Source organism: Aspergillus pseudotamarii (genome assembly GCF_009193445.1).
Source record: "Aspergillus pseudotamarii strain CBS 117625 unplaced genomic scaffold BDV38scaffold_58, whole genome shotgun sequence".
NCBI lineage: Eukaryota > Fungi > Ascomycota > Eurotiomycetes > Eurotiales > Aspergillaceae > Aspergillus > Aspergillus pseudotamarii.
The window spans coordinates 69408-91677 of record NW_022475072.1 but is presented as its reverse complement, the minus strand read 5'-3'; the positions used below and the strand labels follow the sequence as shown (position 1 = coordinate 91677).

The 22270-nt window shown below is 48.5% G+C and overlaps 7 protein-coding genes across 7 annotated transcripts; 5 read left to right on the top strand and 2 right to left on the bottom strand.

Moving 5' to 3' along the window:
- Positions 1–379: 379 nt before the first annotated feature.
- On the bottom strand, positions 380–4045 carry BDV38DRAFT_169114 (mRNA-binding ubiquitin-specific protease UBP3). The gene is made up of 4 exons (XM_032051926.1): positions 2976–4045; positions 2159–2917; positions 1990–2096; positions 380–1933 (listed from the first exon to the last, which is right to left on the bottom strand). The coding sequence occupies exons 1-4, from the start codon at positions 3492–3494 to the stop codon at positions 628–630; spliced, it is 2691 nt and encodes an 896-aa protein (XP_031910096.1). The 5' UTR covers positions 3495–4045; the 3' UTR covers positions 380–627.
- BDV38DRAFT_169132 (RING-type E3 ubiquitin transferase MAG2) lies at positions 3879–6586 on the top strand. The gene is made up of 2 exons (XM_032051927.1): positions 3879–4516; positions 4591–6586. The coding sequence occupies exons 1-2, from the start codon at positions 4262–4264 to the stop codon at positions 6547–6549; spliced, it is 2214 nt and encodes a 737-aa protein (XP_031910095.1). The 5' UTR covers positions 3879–4261; the 3' UTR covers positions 6550–6586.
- A 676-nt stretch (positions 6587–7262) lies between these two features.
- Positions 7263–10010, top strand: erg4 (c-24(28) sterol reductase). The gene is made up of 5 exons (XM_032055522.1): positions 7263–7367; positions 7531–8571; positions 8633–8964; positions 9030–9247; positions 9307–10010. Exons 1-5 carry the CDS (start codon positions 7330–7332, stop codon positions 9316–9318), a joined length of 1641 nt encoding a protein of 546 aa, XP_031910094.1. The 5' UTR covers positions 7263–7329; the 3' UTR covers positions 9319–10010.
- Positions 10011–10034: 24 nt separating this feature from the next.
- Positions 10035–11422, top strand: BDV38DRAFT_169079 (dienelactone hydrolase family protein). The gene is made up of 6 exons (XM_032051925.1): positions 10035–10201; positions 10324–10407; positions 10456–10607; positions 10673–10924; positions 11035–11146; positions 11218–11422. Exons 1-6 carry the CDS (start codon positions 10141–10143, stop codon positions 11370–11372), a joined length of 816 nt encoding a protein of 271 aa, XP_031910093.1. The 5' UTR covers positions 10035–10140; the 3' UTR covers positions 11373–11422.
- A 2346-nt stretch (positions 11423–13768) lies between these two features.
- On the top strand, positions 13769–15607 carry BDV38DRAFT_295539 (chitin synthase export chaperone; the record flags this gene model as incomplete). The annotated part of the gene is made up of 6 exons (XM_032062721.1): positions 13769–13798; positions 13992–14088; positions 14153–14240; positions 14305–14398; positions 14459–14792; positions 14855–15607. 6 exons carry the CDS (start codon positions 13769–13771, stop codon positions 15070–15072), a joined length of 861 nt encoding a protein of 286 aa, XP_031910092.1. The 3' UTR covers positions 15073–15607.
- A 362-nt stretch (positions 15608–15969) lies between these two features.
- BDV38DRAFT_286219 (uncharacterized protein) lies at positions 15970–16523 on the bottom strand (the record flags this gene model as incomplete). Its single annotated transcript, XM_032060622.1, has 2 exons — positions 15970–16432; positions 16507–16523. The coding sequence occupies 2 exons, from the start codon at positions 16521–16523 to the stop codon at positions 15970–15972; spliced, it is 480 nt and encodes a 159-aa protein (XP_031910091.1).
- A 483-nt stretch (positions 16524–17006) lies between these two features.
- On the top strand, positions 17007–21869 carry BDV38DRAFT_169013 (uncharacterized protein). Its single transcript, XM_032051924.1, has 3 exons — positions 17007–21323; positions 21396–21566; positions 21615–21869. Exons 1-3 carry the CDS (start codon positions 17169–17171, stop codon positions 21768–21770), a joined length of 4482 nt encoding a protein of 1493 aa, XP_031910090.1. The 5' UTR covers positions 17007–17168; the 3' UTR covers positions 21771–21869.
- Positions 21870–22270: the final 401 nt, after the last annotated feature.

Sequence of the window (22270 nt, the reverse complement as noted above, 5' to 3'; positions counted from 1 at the left end):
CACGCCCACACGTCAGAAACCCACGTGCATCCGAGAAGCAAACCAAGGGCTATGCGAGGAAATTGGGTATATATCAGCGCAACATTCCACCAGATACAACACCGCAATTACAGACCCAAGGAGAACAAATGAATCGGTAGGTAGATATGTCATCACATATAGAATTGCAAGGAGACGCAAGAGGATGTGGAGAGTGTTCAGCCTAAGTTGCAAAACACTCGGTAGCAAGAAAAGAGGGGGGATATAAACCAAAAAAAAAAAAAAATTAGGCAATGAGATGCAAAGCTGCAAAGATGACCCAAATCACCAAAGACGACAAGCTCCAGCTCCATTGGTGACCAGTCATCTTAGCAAGCGCGCATAGATTCGGACAAGTAGTCGGTCGCCGAGATTGCTACAACAAGCAACCAACACAGAATGCCAACTAAGATACTCTCATATGTGATAATTCAATATCAGACGAAGAGTGCCATCAGACATAATTGGTATAATCAAACGTAGAACAATCTGCCACAGCAGATAACAAGGTAGGAGCAATGTATGTAAGTCGAGAATTACTAGAGTGACCTTTGGCTTATATCTTCTTTAAGGAGTTGTCGACATTTCCTCCTGTGCGCTCCTCATAAATCATACAATGCGTTCGTAGAACAACAGGTATGCAACCTTATTGTCCTTGGACCCGTATCGTCCAATTGGAGTCCTAGTCCCGGAAGGTGCTTTAGACGTCGCTGGAGCTCCGTTGGTAATGGCTGAAGTGGACTTTTTGCTTGAGTGATTACTGGAGCCTGTTCCATTGACCTGACTCCAACCTCTCTCATTATCAGACTGATCCAAATCATCAATTTGCTCATAGATATTCGTATTGGTGTCACGCTTATGTTGTTCAAGGGCTGCCGCAAGCACCTTGGGATCTTCTTCGCCGCCGGCTTCCGCGACATCCTCGCTTCTGACACGGCGAATGACAGTGTCATCAAGGCGAATCCATTCGCGACCATCCTGGCGACGGACGTCGACAGTATAATGGCCACCACTTGCGTTTTTGCCGTGGTGGTAGATGACGCCGATCAGTCGGTACTTGGGCAGTCCACCCTGGGCCATCATGATATTGCGCCTGTTAGGAGGTAACACTTCGCGAGGGATCTCCAAGTCAAGAGGATATCCAATTTTCTTCCAGATTTTTTGGGTCCCTCTGGTAACGCTGTCGTACTGGAAACGTTTGAGGTGAAGAATAAGAACGGGTGGTAGATTCTCAATGAATATCTGTTTCGTTGCCGTGACATTCGGGCCACGCGAAGAGTTGAAATCTCCTTGGATACTCTCCGGTTTTGTCAGTCCTCTGAGAGCATCGACAATATTATTGATCTCGGGCGAGCCAATATCCAACTGTAAGGGTTGGTAAGGCTCCAAGGTCACAGAAGTCTTGTTCCCAGGAACTTTGAATTCAGACCGAATTTGCCCACCGAATATCCTCATGATAGGTGATTCGTAAGACATGTGACCAGAAGATCTTGTAACCGTAGGCTTCTGCTTATGACCAACCTCTAACCACCCATCACCAGACTCGTCATCAACTGCAGATGGCTCTTCGCTCAGAGATGCTGCACCATCAGTCTTCGTAGATGGCGCATCTTTTGCGGCACGAGCACATTCTTCGTGCATTTCCTCCAACAGGAAACCCAAGAACTCTTGAGCATCTTGTTGATGTCCTCGCTGTGTGTTGGGATAATTAGTCAACTGAGCATATATTGGCTGAAACAAGGAAGAACGTACGCGCATGTCTCGAAAGCGCGGCAACTGCCGAATGACCTGGTAAACGAACTCTGGGATAAAAGAATCACCGTATTGCTCAAGTTCGTTGGGTTTCAACCTTAACCTCAACTGTTCCTCAGAATGAGCAGCATCAATAACACGAAACTCTTTCATAAACATAATCCTAGCAGATTATGGGTTAGTATCAATCATTAGGCAAACAGAGCTAGTGATACTCACAAAGCATCAATCATTGGGAAATCACTCTGGAAACTATGTGATGCTCGCCGGCCAATATGGTCCAAGAACTGATAAAAAGGTACACAAGAAACCAAAATCTGAAGAACCTGTTGTGTTCAAAAAGTCAGTGAGGAGTCACACATTTGCAGTGATTGTCATAATAACGTACAGAGTTCATATAGCACATGTTCCCGGTATTCACAAGTCCCCTGGGCTCAAGAAACGCAGTCTTGTCGCTATACTGGGAGACATCATCTCCCATGTTTACCAATACATCTGCAAGAGATTCACTCTTATGTTTTACCACACCGTTCGATACAGCAGATGGGGCACCAGTGACGCCTGCAATCTTCGATTGGTTCTTGGCTCGAACCAGGTCCGCCCAGGACTTTGGTGCCGTACGAGCGGGAGAAGGTGGTTTGGATGAACCCTCCGAAGTAATACCCTCTACCTGTTCCATTGGGTGCTCGGGAGAGCTGGCTTCAGCTAGCCCACTTGCGACATTGGTAACTGCTCCAGACAATTTCCGTGTTTCAGATGAGTGGCTAGTATCATCTTTGGTCCCCTGTCGCGGAGCACCAGGACCCGGGATAACGGGGACAACAGGAACTACAGGAATTGCTGGCTTTGATCCCTTAGATTGCGACTGAGGACGGACAGAAGGTTGAACAGCCGAAGACGGGGTGGTGGGCTGTGTGGAATTTGCGACCGACGGTGCAACAGAGAGTGTTGGGGTTTGAGGTTCGGACGGACTCTGGGTGCGCGGCTCTACACCCTTCATCACACCTTGTCTTTCATCATGGCCATCCTGCTGGGCATCCTTTGCCGGCAGTTCAACTGAAACAGAAGACTGAAGGGCGCGGCTTTTTCGGCGTCTGCGGGGGACTCTGGCGGGGAACGGACGGTCTGGAACAGAGAGCCAAGGGAGCTAGAATGTTGGTCAGAAATCGAGCGCTATGCTATAGGAGGCGCCTCAAAAAGCTTACCGGCGCACGGAAAGGCTTCACGGGGGTTGGAACCGTAGGAGCCTTCTCGGGAACTGAAGCAGAAGGCGAAGACATGATAGGGCTAGTCGTGGGGTGGACGGGAAGGACGGCAGGAGATTGCATTGGCATATTTATCGGAGCAGGCGCTGGTCCAACAGGAGGAGACATGGTGGACTGGAGAGGAGTTGATGCCCTGGCATGCATGGGGAGCGATGGGGGTGGGATAGGAGCCGGAGCCATAGCAGGTTGAGGCGGGTAGGTGGAGACATACATCGGTGCGTACGGCGGCTGAAATGGGCGTGGATGCGGCTGCATTTGAGGGTAAGGAGGGAACCAATGAGGATATTGCTGCGTATAAGCGGGAGGAAGATGGCCATTCATATGAGGAGGATATCCCATATACGCGGGAGGAGAGCGCATATTAGGGGGGCCTGTAGAGTAAGAAATATCTTGCTGCCGCCGGGGAGTAGGCATGGGTGGCTGCCCATGGGGCATCGCGGGCAGATGAGGGTTCATCATGTCTAGGCACGTCGGGAAGTCGCCTGGACTATTCAGCCACGCGTTGCCTCAATGGGAGCCATACGATGTAAAACGGGGAATCCAAGATGATGGGGTCTTTTTAACCCGTCTATGCGGCCATCCTATCTTCCAGGTCGGTGACCGTGAGTTAAGATTGTAAATCGTCGGCTAAAGCTTGGCGCTGGTGGTCCTGTGGAGGCCTGAAGGGCTCATCAGTTGGGAGATGCGCGATTGACTGAAAGAGAGGAGAGTGAGAGACACCAACCTGATCCTGGACACTTCGTAACAATCGAGTTATAACTGAATATACCTCAGACAATACCCGAGGAACCAGCAAAGCGAGGGAGGGGAGGGGAGGGGAGGCGAACTAGACTCGCGGCAAGCAGAACAACGGGGAAGGGTGCGTTGGAGCTGAGATGAGATGATGTTTTTTTGGGCGGGTGGCACGTGCCTGAGGCTTTATATGCCGCCAAGAAAATGACATACTCGCCCCTCCTCGAGATTGGCGCTCATTTCTCTCCCTCTCGTTCTTCAGGAGAAGGATCAGGAACCCTGGTGCTTCTCCTCGCCTGGTGCTGCCCCTCGGGGTTCTCACTGTGATGATTCTGCCTATCCTTATCTTCCGTTATTTTATATCTTGACATTGTGAGTCTGCTGCGTCGACGGAAAGGCTCAATTTCGCCGCGCCATCCTTTCAATCACTGCTTTCCACTTTTCTCCCCGCCGTAGGAAAAGCATATCTTATCCAATCGGCTTGGAAGCAAGAAATGTCGTCCAATTCTGGCCAGAGCCCAATCCCTTCGAAAGCAGTCAACATCCCGAATCAGTCAGGATCTACGACATATCACTCCGCTTCCACGTTTGATAGCGGTTCTCAACGACGCGCAGGAGGCTCTGGCAGTTTCGGAGCAGGCTTGACATCGAGGAATACAAACACTCCGAGAAGTAACCAGTCCCGGAAAAGTCAACATAAGCGACAAAGGCGCCCTCGTTTACTAGATGATGAAGAGTATAGCGAGTCTGTGGGTTATCCCTAAGTCATTTCCACAACTTCCACCGTTGGCCCAAGCGAGTTAACCAGCATGATAATGTATAGGCCATCATGAGATCGACAAACAGCCGAAAGGGACAAACGTCCATCACTCATCTGATGAATTTCTCTCTCCCCCCTCGTCCTCAGTATCAGCCCCCACCACGGAACATTCGTCGATATGCGTCATGGGGATTAGGGTCCGGACACCATGCAATGGACAAAGCTCGTTACGTCCATGCGAACTACCGGTTTATTGTGACATCAAACCGAGGCTACCATGCACAAGCAGCCAACGCTGACGTCCACCTGGACTGGGATTCTGTACTTCAAGTTTTAGTCTCGGCTCAGACTCAGTCTGCCAGCTGTCCAATCTGCTTATCTACTCCAGTAGCACCTCGAATGGCTCGTTGTGGTCATATATTCTGCCTCCCTTGCCTTATCAGATATATGCATTCGACCGATGAAGACAGCTCGTTGCCTGAGAAGAAGCCACGTTGGAAAAAATGCCCTATTTGTTGGGACACGATATATATCACGGAAACACGCCCTGTAAGATGGTTTCGTGGTCAAGATGGTGACCTACCTTTTGAGGGTGGCGATGTTGTTTTGAGGCTAGTGAAAAGAGAACCAAGGAGCACTCTGGCACTGCCCCGTGACGGTGCTGAAAGTATTGGGCCGGATGAGGATATCCCATGGTTCCATGCCGCCGAGGTTGCTGATTATGCTCGTATTATGAAAGGAGGCGAGGACTACATGGTAGGCCAATATGACAGTGAGATAGAAGACCTCCGTCGCCAAGAAGCAGAAGATGAGGTCTTGTTCGGCGACGAGACAACATGGACCCAAAAGGCTATTGCAGTCATCAATGACGCTAAAACAAAGGTGAAGGGAATTGGCAACCCGCCCGGTATCTCACAGCAGCCTACAGTAATCAGCATACCAAAGGATTCTTTTCTTGCTTTGTCACCGGCTGATGAAGTTTCGACACTTAACAAATCACAGCACGACCTTAAATCCGGACAAGTCACCTCTACTGAGCCGGTGCAACCAGATGTCAGCCCTATGTCAGGCATACATAGTGAAACGGATCGTATGACAGAGGCGTTAAGTCATGTCAGTATCAACTCTGTACCTGCCGGAAAAGCCAAACAGAGAGACCCTGGCACTGATGGGGTCTCAGCGTCGTCCGAGAATGCCAGAGAAATGAATGGCCCTCATCCGTCTGAACACCCATTCTACTTTTATCAAGCACTACCCCATTTCTATCTATCGCCTCTTGATATCCGCATTCTAAAGACTGCATTTGGCGATTATTCATCATTCCCTGCGACCATCCTTCCTCGCGTTGAACACATATCTACTGGTCATATTGTTGACGATGAGCTCAGAAAGCGGGTTAAATATCTCGGTCATCTCCCACAAGGGTGTGAAGTAAGCTTTCTCGAGTGTGACTGGCGGGATGTGGTTGGGCCAGAGATCTTAGAGCGCTTTGCTGCCGAAACGGCGAGGAGAAGAAAGAGAAACAGGGAGAAAGAGGCTCGGGAAGAAAAAGACCGGGTTCGTGCTCAGAAGGAGGATGAGAAACACTGGGCTGCAGTTCGTCGCAATAGGAGATCAAGTATTAGTGTTACTGATCCTCTATTCTTTGATCACGATTTTCAACCGCTAACGGGCGGTGCTTCAGGCTCTGGCCCCTCAAATCTTGGTTCTTCAACATCGCCTCCCGAATCCTCACATCCTGCAACTCTCAATTCATCATCAACCAGCCCTCCAGGCGTTCGCACCGTATGGGGGACAGCCGCTGTCCCAACACTCGCACAGCAAGCAGGTTCGCCTCTAGGGGCTGCATCTCGCGACGGTTGGCTTGAGGGGTGGGAAGAGGAGTTGTTGGCCCAACAGGAGCATGAATTGCTGGCTCAAGCCGCTACAAATGAAAACAACCCTTCCTCTTCCGGTGTCGGAAAGAAGAAAAAGAACAAGAAAATCACACTCATGTCGACTAACATCCAAAGAGGCGCCTGAAGGGGAAAATCAATGGTTTGCCCTTCTATCGTGTATTCCATGCCTTTTCATCCCTCTCTGCACTCCTCCCTTCTTACTGCCGATTCACACTTTCGCCTGTCGGTTTAGCCTTGTGATGTGTTATGTTCTGCTTAAAGGAGTGTGGACAGGAGTGATGGTCGGTTATATTGTGAAAGGTATACATATGGATTATTGAACTAGAATTCGCTATGATCCCCTCTTTTTTTTTTTTTTTTTTTTTTGTATATAGCGCGGACGCCATATTATAGAAAGGCATCGTTAAGTGTGGTATCCTTTTTCTTGACAGAACTCATCACGCGAAATAATCGGTGTTAACACCCAGGCTCAGCAACCGTTGTATTGTGTGCCCTTATTCGGTTTGTAATTTATCCAAAAATCCGACCACTCATGGCTTATTCCCTATTTTGAAGTTGGGGCATACGCACTATACCACATAACTACTACTAGCGATTCCGCAGCTAGAATTTAAAACTATGGTGAAGGCAGTGAAAGTCTTGGTGAAAGTAGTCTCGAAAAGTGCTAGGTTCTAGTACCTCTAGTGGTAGAGGTCACCTAATGGGGACGCTGTAAGGATGATAAATGGCCGAAAATCTTACCCGACAAGGTAATTAAACTAAGTAATGGATTGCTGTTCAAAACGTTTCCTCTTTCTCCGTTACTCTGGCTTTTTCTCCATTTATATAATTACACCCAATTGCTCTGTCGCAACAACTCAAAAATTATTCTATATCATTCTAACCATCATATGGTTACAATATCATGACCGTCACGCGCTCTCAGACGGGGAAAACCCCCAAGTAAGTAACTTTTTTGCTGTTGAACGGGGATGGGAAACAACAAACAAACAAAGGACTTGCCACAGTCCTTGCTTTTCACCGCGTGTCTCTATGCTATCAGCGTTTAAAAAATGCGCGCACATTGATACGAACAGTTTTATTGATCAATTGGTTTCATTGCCAGGAAAATGGAGCGTCCCGGTTTCATTGAGACTCCAGGTCGTCGGGTTACTCGCACCAGCGTTGTGGCATCAGAGACAAACACGGACGACACATCCGACTCCACGATCGACATTATGAGGGGACCTAAATCTGCGATTCGTAGACGCACCTCCGGAAAGACCAAAGCTGAAGACATTCCAGAGGAAGCGAAACCAGTTGCGACTAACGGACACGCCATCTCGACCGATAAGAAATCTCGAATTGTCGACGGTTGGGAAGAGGGCAAGGATCCCAAGGTTGATTATAGTGGACACTTTGAATTTGGTGGCTCCTGGGGTGTATTATCTATGATGATTGGGTTTCCAATGCTCATGTACTACATGTGGATTGGTGCCGTCTATTACGATGGCAAGTTCCCTCGTGCCTCAGAAGGACAGAGCACGTTGGCTTTCATCGCCCACTTGGCCAACTTGGCCTACGTGGGTGCTTTTCCTTCTATCAAGGCCTGGACCATCTACTGGGTGTTTTTCCTCTTCGAGGGCGCTTGCTACCTGCTCTTACCAGGCATCACTGTCATGGGCCGCCCTCTGCCGCACCTCGGAGGAAAGCAACTGCCATATTATTGCTCCGCCGTATGGTCTTTTTACACAAGTATCTTGTTGGCTTTGATACTTCACTTCACTGGTGTTTTCAAATTATATACTATCATCGACGAGTTCGGTCCTCTAATGAGTGTCGCCATCATCTCGGGATTTCTGGTGTCTTTCGTTGCATACTTCTCAGCTTTGGCACGCGGAGCTCAACATCGCATGACAGGGTATCCCATCTATGACTTCTTCATGGGCGCCGAACTCAATCCCCGGATGTTCGGAATCCTGGATTTCAAGATGTTTTTTGAAGTCCGCCTCCCTTGGTATATCCTCCTTTTCGTCACTATGGGTGCTGCAGCCAGGCAATACGAAGTCTACGGCTACGTCTCTGGAGAGGTAGGGTTCCTTTTAATGGCGCATTTCCTGTACGCGAATGCCTGCTCCAAGGGCGAGGAGTGCATAGTGTCAACCTGGTAAGCCCTGATTCTGCTAGCCGCAAAGAAAAGGATTGTCAGCCGGCTGACACTGATACAGGGATATGTACTATGAAAAATGGGGGTTCATGCTAATTTTCTGGAATCTTGCTGGCGTACCCTTGAGCTACTGTCATTGCACGATCTACCTTGCCAACCATGACCCGGCGACCTATCACTGGAACCGTTACTTCCTGACGTTCCTCTATATTGCATATCTCTTTGTGTATTGGGTTTGGGATACTACCAACAGTCAAAAGAACCGTTACCGTCAGCAGGAGCGCGGAACTATGGTCTTCCGGAATACGTTCCCGCAACTTCCATGGCAAACATTGGAAAACCCGAAGACCATCACGGCTGAAGATGGCTCCAAGATCTTGGTGGATGGATGGTGTAAGTGAACTATACTACTATTCTTGAGTACGAATGACAGATGAATTGAGCTGACATGTGCACAGATGGCAAAGCTCGTAAGATCCACTACACGTGCGATCTTTTCTTTGCGTTGAACTGGGGTCTTATCACTGGCTTCAGCAGCCCATTCCCTTGGTTCTACCCTGTATTCTTTGCATGCATGATCTCTCACCGTGCTTTGCGAGATATCCAGCGCTGTCGCAACAAATATGGTGAAGCGTGGTTAGAGTATGAAAGACGGGTTCCTTATCTTTTCATTCCTGTAAGTTCAATCTCACTGAATCACTGGCCGTGGAATATGTGGACTGATCTGTTATAAAGTACGTGTTTTGAGAAAACAGCCATGCATGCAAAATGCCACCTAGCTACCTTATTAGCGGGCGCGTTGCGAAAGGCTGCACTTACGGGTGGTCCGGTCCACCTCCCAGAGTTCTCTAGTTTCTATGAGGATTGGTTGAGTATGCTTCTTTATTGTTCACAGGCCGACTCTGCTGTGAATTCCGCTCGTCGCCATTGCCTAGAGCATGGGTGTCCACTTCGATTCCCCCAGCAATGAGTTTTCTTTTATCTTGATTTAGATTTTAATATGTATCTTTCGATGTAAATTATTGGTTTCTATCTTTTGGGACACGTGCTTTTCTATCTTGCTCTATTTCTTTATTAATATCTAATCTCGAAGGGGGGGAAATGTTGTACAAAACGTGGGCTGGTTTTTGGAACTGGCGTTATAGGGCAGGAGACGGGGTCCAATCGATCTATTGGTATTAATTGAGCAATTTACAGCACAGCAGCATCCGTATGTCGTCATTGACCAAAAGCATAGAGTATTCTTGGCTGCTTGAAGATATCCTCTTCCAGTCTGTTGCATCGGATCTGAAGATAACTCTCAGATATATTCAAAACTATGGGCATTACACTGTCTAGGCCAAGCTGAGTATTCTGATTGCTGGCAGCTCCTCCTGCATCTCGAGTCACATGACTACGGGCCTCGATCTTATCGGACAATCTTCCCCGCAGGACCGCTGCTAACCTTTGATATCTAATTGAAAGCTAAATTCTCATTTAATTTAAGTCTCCAAGACATATCAATCAATTAATCAATCACGCGTTGTAATCGCAAATCATCGTACGATTTACGTACGGTCTCAGCTAGAAATGTTAATTCAAGAGTCTTTCCACGATGTGTCAACCAAGGCAGATGGGAATGGAGCCATGCGTGAGGCTTTCTCCTTGCAATTTATCCTTTCAGATCTTTTCAGATTTGAGCTTGGAGGCTCAGATGGGCTCTTTTCGTTGATGAGTAGAGGTCACCGAGCTAACATGGCTGTGTCTATGAAGGTATCTATGTGTTCCATCCCACTATCCCTGGTTATCCAAAGGCCCGATTCCCTGGCGTAGTGGTATTCAGTGAGATCTATCAAGGTATTTTGCTTTTCAGTCCCCAAATTTCTGGTGCCCTAACCTCTATAGTGACTGGACCTGTTTCGCGGTTTGCTAGGCAAATCGCTGGTCAGGGATATATTTGCGCTGCTCCCTCTAGCTATCACGAATTCACCGGTCCAGAGCCATTGGAATACAATGCCGAGGACACGGATAAAGGCAACAAATGGAAAGTCAGCAAGGTATGACATTTGATAACCCGGAAACCTGAGGTATCTGACAGAGATTTCCGCTGACCAGATTACAGAAACTTGCTGCGTACGATGAGGACGCATCACTGTGTGTCGACTATCTCTTGTCACTGCCCACGTGCAATGGTCGAGTGGGCGCGACGGGTATGTGCCTTGGCGGTCATCTTGCGTACCGCTGTGCGTTGGATAGTCGAGTAAAGGCGGCAGTATGCTACTTCGCAACAGACATCCATAGCAAGACCCTTGCCGCCGGTAAAAACGATGATAGCTTAGCCAGAGCAGAGGATATTAAAGGAGAATTGATAATGGCAAGTGTTTCCCGTTCCACACGAAACTAATTCTCTCGAATGGCTTTCGGCAACTTGGTCCTTTCTCTCAAGAAAATCCATCTGTGCAATAGTCTAATGGGAAGTACTAGATCTTCGGGAAAAACGATAACCATGTCCCACCGGAAGGAAGAGACTTGATTCGCAGAACACTTCATGACAAGGGGGTCTTGTTTAGCTTTTATGAGGTGGCTTGGGCTCAGCGTACGTTGTCCATTGTATTAAGAGAAATAATAGCACTTGAAATTACTCCGACTGACATTATTATCCGATAGACGCATTTATTCGTGATGAACTGAGCAAGGGACGATATGACCCCGCCATCACCAAGGTTTGTTTCGAGATGCTACTCGAGCTGTTTGGACGGACCCTGAAACTGGATCTGGGTGAGCACGATGGCAAGAAATTGGAGATCGAGGATGTATGTTGAAAAGCTCGTATAACCTGTAGAATCGCAGGAGTACGCAGTGGTTGCGTACGAAGCTGGACGATTGCCATTGAAGGACCATGATTGACCCTCGGTTCGTACTCATGTCAGGCTTCTGAAATGGTTGAAATATCCTCCATCGAGGAGCGCCTCCACAAGGAAATCCTTGAACCTAACGTATGTGTGTCGGTATAAGCGAAGCAAGGGACGACCTAGCTCCAGGAAAGTAAAACAGCAGCTAAGTAGCTGAGTAGGTCCAAGGCAACATAACCACGATATACACTGCAGTGCAATACAGTCGGACACATTTTCTTGGGGAAAAAATGCATGTCTTACAGAAGCGTCGTTGTGGTTTGGCTCCATTGTGCGCGTGGCTGGATTGCTCTCGTGGGTAGGTACATGGCTAACGTAGAACAATTTGATGTCTTGGGGCAGGATATGCCTAAAAAGTTATTGCAGAACGTAAATCATTCGTGTCTACTCCGTACAGAGTCCTAAGAATCCTTCCTTACCTATACCGGAGTATATCGGCATTGAGCAAGACAGATAGAGTTATCTTTCCAATAAGGGAACCGGAAATTGTTCGCTACTATTGCTACTACTCGGTAATAGGGTTAGATCCAATGCTGCATGTATGACTGGCCCGACTCGAGTACAATGAAGACTAGGAATATTCCTAGTAAATACTGACTCTGCTAATAGCAAATACATCCCTCTGGTGTTGAGGGGGGTGGGAATTGAAGAATACGTCGTCTCTGTGTAACTCCATCATTTACTTTGTATGAACGTAAAGAAAGAAAGAAAGAAAGAAAAAAGGGGGTGGGGGGAAATTAAAGCCAGAAGGGCAGACGGTAGGATATCCCTTGGTTGAGATGTCATAGTGGCGTGCAGCGGCTTGTAGTGGGAGCTGAGGTTGCGATAAGTTCCCTTTCATGGAACCGTTTCACATACTCGCACAAAAACAAAAGCTGTGGTTCCAATGTTACCATTCGGTTGTGTATTTCCCGAATCTTGATATACTAATATGATTCGAAGAGTTCGTTTTCTTCGAGTAATATATGATGCCATAAATGCTGAGTAGTTACCGAGGCGTAGTTGAAGATCCTCACCTAGGTACCGTTGAGAGCTACTAGCAGATACCAAGTAACCAACATCGAATAGTGCACGGTGAGGTTCTTATTGGTAGAAACACCAGTGGGTTGCTTGGTTCCTTAGTGTTCAGGCAACCAAAGTACCAGAAATAGAAACTGGGGAAATGGTCCATCACGTCGGACGGGAACCTTACCTGAGTCCAGGGACACCAACTATTAACCATGGGTGAACCAACATCCGATCTATATGTAAGGGTGGAAGGGGACGAGTTAAGATCTTAATGCTTCATCCACCACTGTGAAGTCGATTTGAACATTCTGAATCAATATATATCACCATCAACTGATGATCATAGGCTAACCAGCCTCACCAGCCTCGCGTGGTGATGGGCGGGAGGGCCCAGCCAACCAACCATCTTCCACTTGTGTTCCTGAGTTGCATCTTTGCTGCAGGGTTAAATTTTTTTTTTTTTTTTTTTTATCCTTCTCAAATCGGCGAAGAATAAAGTATCAAATTAGTTGGCTGGCAACTGGGTTTTGCCCACTTTTTCATCCACTGGGTCTTGGGTCTAGTCTTAATCGAGACGAACCATCATTCTTTTAGTGCCATTTTGCCGTATTGCGCCTATGGAAATTGTTGGTTAAGAATTACCACCTTCCTCTTCCTCCTGCAGCACATCCATACCTCAGTTATTTTTCTTTTTTCTCTCTTCTCTTTTTTTTTCCCTCCCCCTCTTTCGACTTCCAGGACCAACACCGCCATCGTCTTCTTCTCTCTCTCCACAAGTCTTCTACATTTTCCTTTCGACCTGTTCAAAACCTGACAGTTCTCTCTTTGTACATACATACAGTATACATCGGTCCCACACACAGTACATACATCGCCTGCTCTTTCGGTTGCCCCGGTATCTTGCTAATTTGCTCGGCCTCGCCGTCTTTTACTTCCTAATTTGTCCATCTCTCCACTCGTCTCGTCACGCTGCAGACGTTATTGACATATAACTTGACGTGTCAAAAATCCGGAACATTTTCCTATTAATTCGTGAATTCCCTTCCACATCATTGAAAAGACGAAGGGCGTTGACGAGCCGTCCGAATTAAATCAATACCGATAATCATCAGCAATCATACCGCTTGTTCTGTGCCTCAGATCTGCGCCGGACCGATCGTAACGGTCCTCAGCGGGTCCGAGGATATCGACCAATTTAAGCCCCAGCACTACCACGCCACCAGCACCACACCGCGCCCACTTTCTCTTGCTTTCCTACATATCTCGCATGATCTCTCGTTTGAGCGTTTATCAAAATTATGGGCTCGACGCAATTTGGGAAGTTCCACGTGAGTTCGCGACAAACGCCAAATGCCGGCTCCGGAACTATGCTGACCGCCGATTCTCCATCCATTTTAGGACTTCTGTCGAGATTCTACATTACCAGTCTGCAACGTATGTGAAGCGACTTTTCCCTTGCTTTCTAACGTCACGCCTACTTAATTGGCAGGGTTGTCGTTGACTTATCGATCCTCCGTCTAGCTTTTCGTTGACAAGAACCAACCCCCTAATGATGCCTTCGGCGGTTGTCCGCTCACGGGTATTACGCTTAGTGGTAATCGAAATCTGGGAAATCTAGGTATGAGATAATGATAAAGCCCGTGCAGGATGATACGTGCGATTTGAGATTTAACACGTTGCAGGCTCTATCTTACTTGCCTTCATTGCCATCCTAACATCGTTTTTGCTGCTATGGAGATCTGAGCGAAAACAGGCAGCAGTGGGAAGAAGGTACACAGTGAAATTGAACAGAAACAAAGACAATGGCCAGCAACTGATTTGGGGAATATCATAGAGAGATACAGCTGTTCTTGCTCGGCTTCATTGTTATCGAAATCTGCGAAATCTTTAGCGTTGGTGCTTTCCCTCTCGACGCAGCGGTCCGGAAAGTATGTTTGGATTTCTTTGCCCAACTATAACCAGTTTGGAATTCTAACAGTCACATACAGGGATTTTCTGCAGCGCACATCGCCGCGATCACCGCTACATGTTGGGTGCTATTGTTGAACGCCTTGGTGGGCTACCAATTTCTCGATGATGGCACGCCTGCGTCGCTCGGTCTCATCTCAGTGTCCGCTTTGGTATTCTTCATTGGCACGGGCTATATTGCTCTGGATACGGGATTCAACTGGACCGGCGAGTTCAAGCCTGACCCGTCAACCGAGTACCGAAACATTGCTCTCTATGTGCTCTACCAACTTTTCCCACTCGTTTGTCTGGTGGTATTCTTCGTTTTGGAGGCCGTGTTGGTGATCCGGATACTAGGCGAGTCCCGCCCAATGCGTATGTTTACCTTCTTAAACCTTCTGCAATGTTAGACAACCATTCTCTGACATCAAAACTAGTTTACTTATCTGGTGCTGGCTTGCTCTTTGCTATCGGTCAGATTTTCGAATATGTCATCAGCACCCACCTCTGTCAGGCCACGAACGGGAAAATCAACGGTGCATTGTTCGAGACTCTGTTCACCCTCCTATCAGTAGTTATGATATGGGTCTTTTGGACCAGTATCACCGAAGACGACTGGCCCATGCCAACGGGACCACCCGGCGGATACAACTAGACGATTCATCTACTTGTTCGTTCAACTACTTCAGACCGAGCTTTCGTCTTTCCTTGACCCATATTACTCTACAGCGATCCTTGCCCGACTATAGTATTAAAATTAGCTCACGATCCTTACCTCCAAATATTCGGTGCCTATACTCATTTCCTGAACTCCTGTTTTTGATGCTCTTGACAGAGTCTCACAGAGAGACCTGTTATGATACCATGCTGATACTCTGTTCTATATTTTTATGCTTCATGATATTGTTTGACGTGCCTCGGCGTGAGTATGCTTGTCTACGATCTTACTGCTTCTTTCATGATGTGGATGTGATCTGCTTATCTTCAAAAGCATCTGGTCACTGTTGGTGTATTCCCTTTATCGTTAGATACCTATTTGCTTGTAATTAGTGCATGCCTTACGCTACATAATTGATCCTTCACCTTCAAATCATTATACGTGTGTGCCTCTTGTGTTGTGGCCCGTTCGAGGCTAAACTGCATCACGACCGCTTCATCATCAACTCGACGCGCTCCTTCAAGTGCTCCCTAAATCCGAATATGGACTGTGTCTATTTGAAGCTATTTAGCATATGAATATAGTAGAGTTAATTTATATACAATGCCTTCCGAGAAAGCGTCAAAGCCGGTCAACTGTCGCACAGAAGTGCGGAGGATAAACGCGCGGGCGAAAAGTTCGAAAGCAGTGCAAAGAGTAACCACTGAATCAGTATCCTATGTTTTGCTGAAAGGGATCACTTGCTGCTCGACGTTCCAAAGCTCTTCGTCATGGTAGGCGCGGGGTATACATTCTGTATTGTTAGAAACCAGTCTAGATTTGTCAAAAATGAAACGGGAAAGACAAGGGAAATAATTCGATCGGCCGCAAGTAGAGTACCAAGGCAAACTATCTCTATAGTCGGACTTTGACGTCGACACAGGGTATCGTCCACTCCCGTCGTCCAAGCAAACTGCGCAACCACTCCAGCCCGACCCCAGTCCATTCCTCCTGTCCCAATCCGCCCATTCCTGCGGCGGCCGAGGACCCGTTCAGCGCCAGACGACGTTGCGCCTCGTCGACTACTACACCCGCCAGGGTCTTTGTCGTAGTATTCACAGTCTCCAAGATATAGCCGGCGACTGTCTCATTGGGAACGACCAAAGAGGCGCTCGGGTCGGAAGAGTAGCGAGGTGCAAACCAGTCACCACGAAGGTCAAAGAAACAGCGATCGGACCAATGACAGGATGAGATAAAGAGGATTAGAAGAAGAGCTGAGCAGTAGATACATGGACGATGGAGAATGTAGGTCAGAGTGACGAAGGAGACAATGAAAAGCGGGGAGGCATTGGTCGGGATGAATAGGAGAGGTAACCAGCTATATAAAGGGTAACATTTATTAGTACTCGGCCTATCGAACAGAAGTGATATGGATATTGCCGGGTAGCCCACCTTCGTAGACAAAACATGTTGAGATCTAGCTGATAGCTATGAGACGTGCGTCGAAGATACCACCGATCAAAAAAAAGTTCCGTTGTGAGAGAAAAGAGCGGGACGGAGATTCAGTGGCGAAGGAGAGTTCAGAGGCTCTGGGCTTCACAGCAGCTGGGAAAGATGGAGCAAAAGACACGGTATACAGATTGAACACTTTCCCTTGAGGTGAGCTCAAATAAGTGGATAATAACCATCCATCAAACCATGCACTTGTTAACCATCGGCGCTGTTGTTGTCGTTCTGCTTCCTTTTGAGGGTGTTCCAGCATCATCGGACGGAAATAATACCGTACCATCAATACGTCACCTAGTGTAATTCACAGCCGCACTCTAGCCACACACAGAGCCACATTGGGCCTTTGCTTCCTCTTCTCGTTTGATGATTTCTGTTCTTCTTCCTTCTTGAGCTTCTTCCCTCCTCCCTCAATTCTTGTATAATAGTCGGTCCTTTGGCTTCGTTTCATCGGTTGATTGTCTCTTATCATTTGTATCTCATTCTTTTATCAGACCAGATTCTACTGCTTACTCTCCTTTTGGCTCTCGAAAGAGAGCTCGTGAAAAGTACGTTGTTGGAGCTTGGATATCGGTTGGAGGTCGCCTTCACCGCGGCGAGTGACAGAAATGTCCACCCCCAATGATCTCCAGGCTCTGCTCGCGAGCATCAGGCCACGTCCTTCTCCGTCGAATACGCCTGGCCAGGATGCTCCCATGCAGTACCCTCAGCAGTACCTGTCCGGATTACGCCCCCAGCAGCCACCTTATGATGGGCAGAGCTTTCCTCATCCCCAGCTGCAACAACATGGTTACCGCCACCCATCGGTCTCGTCCACCATTCACAGTCCCTCCCCAGTGAATACTCCGCCTCACCATGGCTCGGACATACTCAGTCCTAATGCTCCAACGTCGCGTGGGGAGATGTTTCCTCCCCAGCAGCATCAGCCGATGCCCCAGAATCCCGATCGTGCTGCCAATCTGCTTAATCTGCTGAAGTTCAACCCGTCTGCAGCATCTCCGGCTTCCCAGCAGCCATCGCCTTTCGCGTTGGAACAGCCGAAGCCGTCTCACAGTCACGAAGTTGGCCCAGAGGCTACGAAGTTCCACGCGAGAAACATCTCCGCGTCCGATCTTGTTGCTACTCTCTTCGGCCGACAGGGAGCCACGGCTCCTGTCAAGCCTGCTGGTGCGCAGTTTGGTCAACCTGGACCCGCCGTCACTGCTGGTGAAAACTCGGTTGTTCCCACCGCCGAGAACACCCAGGAGATGTTGCTTCGCTTGCTCAACCGCCCCAATCCAGGCCAAGAAGCTTCTGAGGGACTGGTGAAGCCAGTTTCTCAGCCGTTGACTTCTATTTCTCCCCAGGAGTCTCCTATGACCGAGATTATCTCGGGAAACCCTACGATAGCCTCTGTTCAGGCTGTAGAGGAGTCTCTGGCTCTAGGCTCTCCCCCTGAGGAGATCATGACCGGGAAACCGGATGCTCTCGCCTCTCATCAGGCCAAGCCTTCTCCCTCTGGCAAGGAGACCTTGTTCACATACGTCAACCCCTTCGATCAACTTGCCGCTGCTTCTCCTCGCAAGGGAACTCCCCAGCCGAAGTCTCGGAGTGAGAGCCCTGCCGTAGAGGCCACGGGAAGCAAGAAACTCATCACCAAGGAAGAGACCGCTCAGGAGGTAGCGCGGGCCAAGTCTCCGAGCTTGGCAGAAGAGCAGAAGGAGGCTGTGTCCCAGGTAGTTGATAACCTCGTCAGCCAGATCGTTCGCGACGTTGATGAAGCGGTCGCCAAAGCTTCCAAGGAAGAGAGCAAGCCAGTTGTGCTGATGACTCGGGAAGAAGACACTCAAGAGACCCTGTCGTCGATCGCCAGCCACCTTCGGGAGACCGCTGCTGAAGCCAGAGAAGCTGCCCAGGAGAATGGAAATCCCGGATCAATCAAGGATACTACTGCTGATACTTTTGCTGTGAAGGAGACTTCCAACAATAGCGGCGGTGATGCTTTAGCTGATAGCTGGGAGAGTGCTGAAGATAGCGCCCAGAAGGAAGAGGAGCGTATCGTGCCGGTACATAATTTCCCCTTGAAGCCGTTCATTTCCATCTCCGTGAAGGCCCAAGACTCTGAAAATCTTACTACTCTTCGTGATGATGGAATCATGGATATCGCAAGACTGAAGAAGGAGTTCGACCAATTGGATCGCTCGCTGACCTCAGCTACCTCCGATTACATCGTCTATGCCCTGGCAAAGAATGGAGGTATGAGAATAATCCGTCAGGATGATGGAAGTGACAAACAAGCGTTCCGCTCCACCCGCGATCGTGTGTTTAATGTCGCTGTCTGTACCTCCCAGACGACGACAGGTACATCCGACGAACAGGCGGTCCTGGGCATCGGCGTTAGTGGTGCTGTATACTGGGCATTGATTTCGAATGGAGACAAGGACCTCTTTGAAATGGATGCTTTGGAAAGCGAGAGTCTCATCTTCCCTCCGTTCCCAGCCTCAGATGAGAATACTTCGGGTGGCCAGCTGAAAACGCGTGCCAAACGGAGCTCTCGCCATCCAGGATTCTTCGCAATTGGTCGCGGCAAAAACATCTACGTGATCTCTCCGCAAGCTGCGGCAAACTTCAGTTACGGTGTCTCCGGCACACAGCGTACCGTTAATACAGAGAAATTTTTCAAAGAGCGTGCCTTGAAGATCTCTACTGGCAAGGCCGGCAAGGACTTCATGTTTAGTGACGATGACACTGTTATTGCCTCTCTAGACAAAACAGGTCGTCTCCGTTTTTGGGACATCCGTGATGTTAATAACCCCTCTTTCTTCGCTACCGGACCCAGTCCCTCAGAAGTCCGCGTCCCATTGAACACCTTTGTAACCGGCTCTCCTGCTGAGAAGTCGTGGCCAACATCTGTGCTTTTCATTGACAAGTTGCGCCCTTATGTGAAGTCTATGGCTCTTCGTTACGTCTTAGTTGGTCTTAAGCAGAATCACACCTTGCAGCTCTGGGATATTGGGCTAGGCAAGGCTGTGCAGGAGCTTAAGTTCCCTCATGAGAACGAGTCAGATGCTATTTGTAGTGTCGCATATCACCCCGGATCCGGTATCATCGTTGTTGGACATCCTACACGCAACTCGATATATTTTGTTCATCTGTCCGCACCCAGATACAACTTACAGTCCATGTCCCAGGCCTCGTTCATCAAACGCTCAGGTGAAAAGGATGGCAGTCTTCCCAAACCAGAATCGACTGCATGCATGAGCGGCATTCGAGAGATCTCGTTCGCTTCGAAGGGTCAGCTGCGGAGTCTGGACCTTCTTCCAATCAACAAAACAGCCGGAGAGGAGAACGGGTTGTTTGAGCTTTACGTTATGCACTCCCGGGGAGTAACCTGCCTGAACATCAAGAAGGAAGACCTTGGTTGGAGCTCCGATAACAAGATCATCCGACCCGTTAATGCCTTGGAGCAAGGACTTATTGACATCTCCGAGCTTCAAACTTTTCCGGCGTATGTAACGGACGATCCTTCCATCAATGGTGACGCTGCGCCCACTCCAACCAAGACAGCTCCTAAGGAGATTGCTAGGAAGACCCATGATCTGGGCGGCGAAGCCAGCGCTGTGGCTAGTGCTACTGTTTCAAGGACCCAGTCCCCCAGTAAGCCCGCTCCAAAGAAGAAGGCAGGGGAAGAGCCAGCTGAGTCCGCAACTCAATCCAATGCCGGGGAGAAGCCTGAAAAGAAGAAGAAAAAGAAGGGTACAACTCCTGTTGAAGCGCCAGTTAAAGCAAAAGAAACGAATGCTCCCTCCGTCACTAGCTCAAGTGAGGGCCTTGCAGCCGCGACCCAGGCTCAGGCTGCTGTTGAACAGCTTAATGGAGATGTGTCAAAATCGATCACAACCAGTGCTGCGCCGGTTAATGCCAGTGGCGTCGAGCCGAGCGACATCTGGAATAAACACGTGGAGGTATTGCAAACCGGTGTGTCTGCTGAATTTAACAAGAGCCTTGGTCGGGAACTTGAAGGACTGTACCAACGCTTTGACGAAGAGCGACGCAGCTGGGATGCGGCTTCCGCAGCCAAGCAAGATCAAGTTCTGCGGTTGGTCTCTGACACTCTTTCTAACAACGTCGAAAAGAATCTCGCACGCATCGTTTCGGGCAGCATCCGGTCGGAAGTAGTACCTGCTTTGGCAAACCTAACATCGGCAGCTGTCGGTAAACAATTGGATAATATTGTCGGTCAACAGATAGGGGCTTCCCTTCCTCGTGAACTACGCCAGGCTCTGCCTGACACTGTTTCCCGTGCTATCCAGCAACCTGAAATTGTGAAGGCCCTGTCGGAAGCTGTGGGTCAGAAGCTTTTGCCTGGTCTTGAAGCCGAAATATCAAAGGCCGTTCAACACACGGTCACGCCAGCTTTCAAGACTCTTTCTACACGTATTGTAGAGAAGGCTGGGTCCGACATGGAGAAGCAACTACAGGCACATCTCAGGCAATACGAAGTTCAACGTCAGAATGATGCCGCTAAGATCGACCAGCTCACTAATCTTGTCCGTGGTCTGTCAGATACAGTGGCTTCAATGGCCGCGGCGCAGACTAGTTTCCAGAATGAGGTTTTGAAGCTTAATCGCGACGTGGGTCAGCAAGGAGACAGACAAGCTTCGCAACAGCCGACGAGCGCCATGGCTGCTACACCTAGCGAGACACAGTCTGCCGAGGACGCAGAACTAGCTGAGATTGCTCGGTTAATGAGCCAAGGCAGATTCGAAGAGGGTTCAGTCAAGGTTTGTACCCGTTTCAACATACTTCGAAGAGATTACTTATCGTTATGCAACTAGTGGCTTCAATCCAACCAGCAAGCAGATTTATTTGACAACCTCTTCATCAGCTTAGACCCAGCCTACTTAACCGGCCTCTCCCCTATTGTGACGCTTTCCATTGGAGTTGCGGTCACCTCCTCTCTGCAAACAAATGTTGCAGAACGCCTTAAGTGGCTGGAAGTTGTTCTGCAGACAGTAAATCCTATGGTATGTACAAAAGTATTAACGCATACGGATCTTGCTGACATGTTTTAGGATCTGGACATTCGGGAAGTTGCACCCAGGATCATGGATATTCTCCTCCAGCGACTGGATATCTTGTACATGTCTGTCGCTAAAAACGCACCACATGACCCTGTTATTCGCAAAATCCCCTTCCTTTCGCGCCGTGCTCGAGAGCTCCGTGGCTAGATCTGTGATCTACTCACCTGCTGCACTTTTTGATGCCGTCGTACGAGGCCGCAATTGAATAATTCACTACCTTTGGTTTGTCTTATGATAGTCACGCATATTTAATGCATTTAATGGCAGAAAGGAGGGTGATATCTGTGGGCAATGAAAAAGAAACAGAAAAGAGAGAGGGAGAGAGAGAGAACAGCCAGTTAATTTATGAGGTTTCTCGTGCCTGGACTCCTCGGATATCGACATATGGCAAGGCAATGGCTTATGGATGAAAAAGAAAGAAATGGAAAAAGAGAAAACGATAGTGCTTCCATCTTGACATTGTCAGGACATTATTGGTGGGCGGCCTTGGGCATACCTATGTTAGCTCTACAAAGGGCTGTTATGGCTGAGACGAGCAATGGCTATGACAAGATTGATGCATATTAGGCGAATGGTACTTTTAATGATTTTGTCTTTGACCTGGATGGTGTAGATTTGGCTTCAGTCATGTAAATTCTGCGTGATTC

Bases quoted from the DNA above. Each gene is read 5' to 3' on its own strand.
- BDV38DRAFT_169114 (XM_032051926.1), bottom strand. From the start codon at position 3,494: ATGATGAACCCTCATCTGCCCGCGATGCCCCATGGGCAGCCACCCATG. The intron at 2,918-2,975 runs GTAAGCTTTTTG...CCAACATTCTAG, and splicing joins TGAAGCCTTTCCGTGCGCCG to CTCCCTTGGCTCTCTGTTCC. The intron at 1,934-1,989 runs GTGAGTATCACT...ATAATCTGCTAG, and splicing joins TTCCCAATGATTGATGCTTT to GATTATGTTTATGAAAGAGT.
- BDV38DRAFT_169013 (XM_032051924.1), top strand. From the start codon at position 17,169: ATGTCCACCCCCAATGATCTCCAGGCTCTGCTCGCGAGCATCAGGCCA. The intron at 21,324-21,395 runs GTTTGTACCCGT...CAATCCAACCAG, and splicing joins TCGAAGAGGGTTCAGTCAAG to CAAGCAGATTTATTTGACAA. The intron at 21,567-21,614 runs GTATGTACAAAA...GACATGTTTTAG, and splicing joins TGCAGACAGTAAATCCTATG to GATCTGGACATTCGGGAAGT.
- erg4 (XM_032055522.1), top strand. From the start codon at position 7,330: ATGACCGTCACGCGCTCTCAGACGGGGAAAACCCCCAA. The intron at 7,368-7,530 runs GTAAGTAACTTT...TTTCATTGCCAG, and splicing joins CAGACGGGGAAAACCCCCAA to GAAAATGGAGCGTCCCGGTT. The intron at 8,965-9,029 runs GTAAGTGAACTA...ACATGTGCACAG, and splicing joins GATCTTGGTGGATGGATGGT to ATGGCAAAGCTCGTAAGATC.
- BDV38DRAFT_169079 (XM_032051925.1), top strand. From the start codon at position 10,141: ATGTTAATTCAAGAGTCTTTCCACGATGTGTCAACCAAGGCAGATGGG. The intron at 10,408-10,455 runs GTATTTTGCTTT...TAACCTCTATAG, and splicing joins ATTCAGTGAGATCTATCAAG to TGACTGGACCTGTTTCGCGG. The intron at 10,925-11,034 runs GCAAGTGTTTCC...GGGAAGTACTAG, and splicing joins TTAAAGGAGAATTGATAATG to ATCTTCGGGAAAAACGATAA.
- BDV38DRAFT_169132 (XM_032051927.1), top strand. From the start codon at position 4,262: ATGTCGTCCAATTCTGGCCAGAGCCCAATCCCTTCGAAAGCAGTCAAC. The intron at 4,517-4,590 runs GTGGGTTATCCC...GATAATGTATAG, and splicing joins ATGAAGAGTATAGCGAGTCT to GCCATCATGAGATCGACAAA.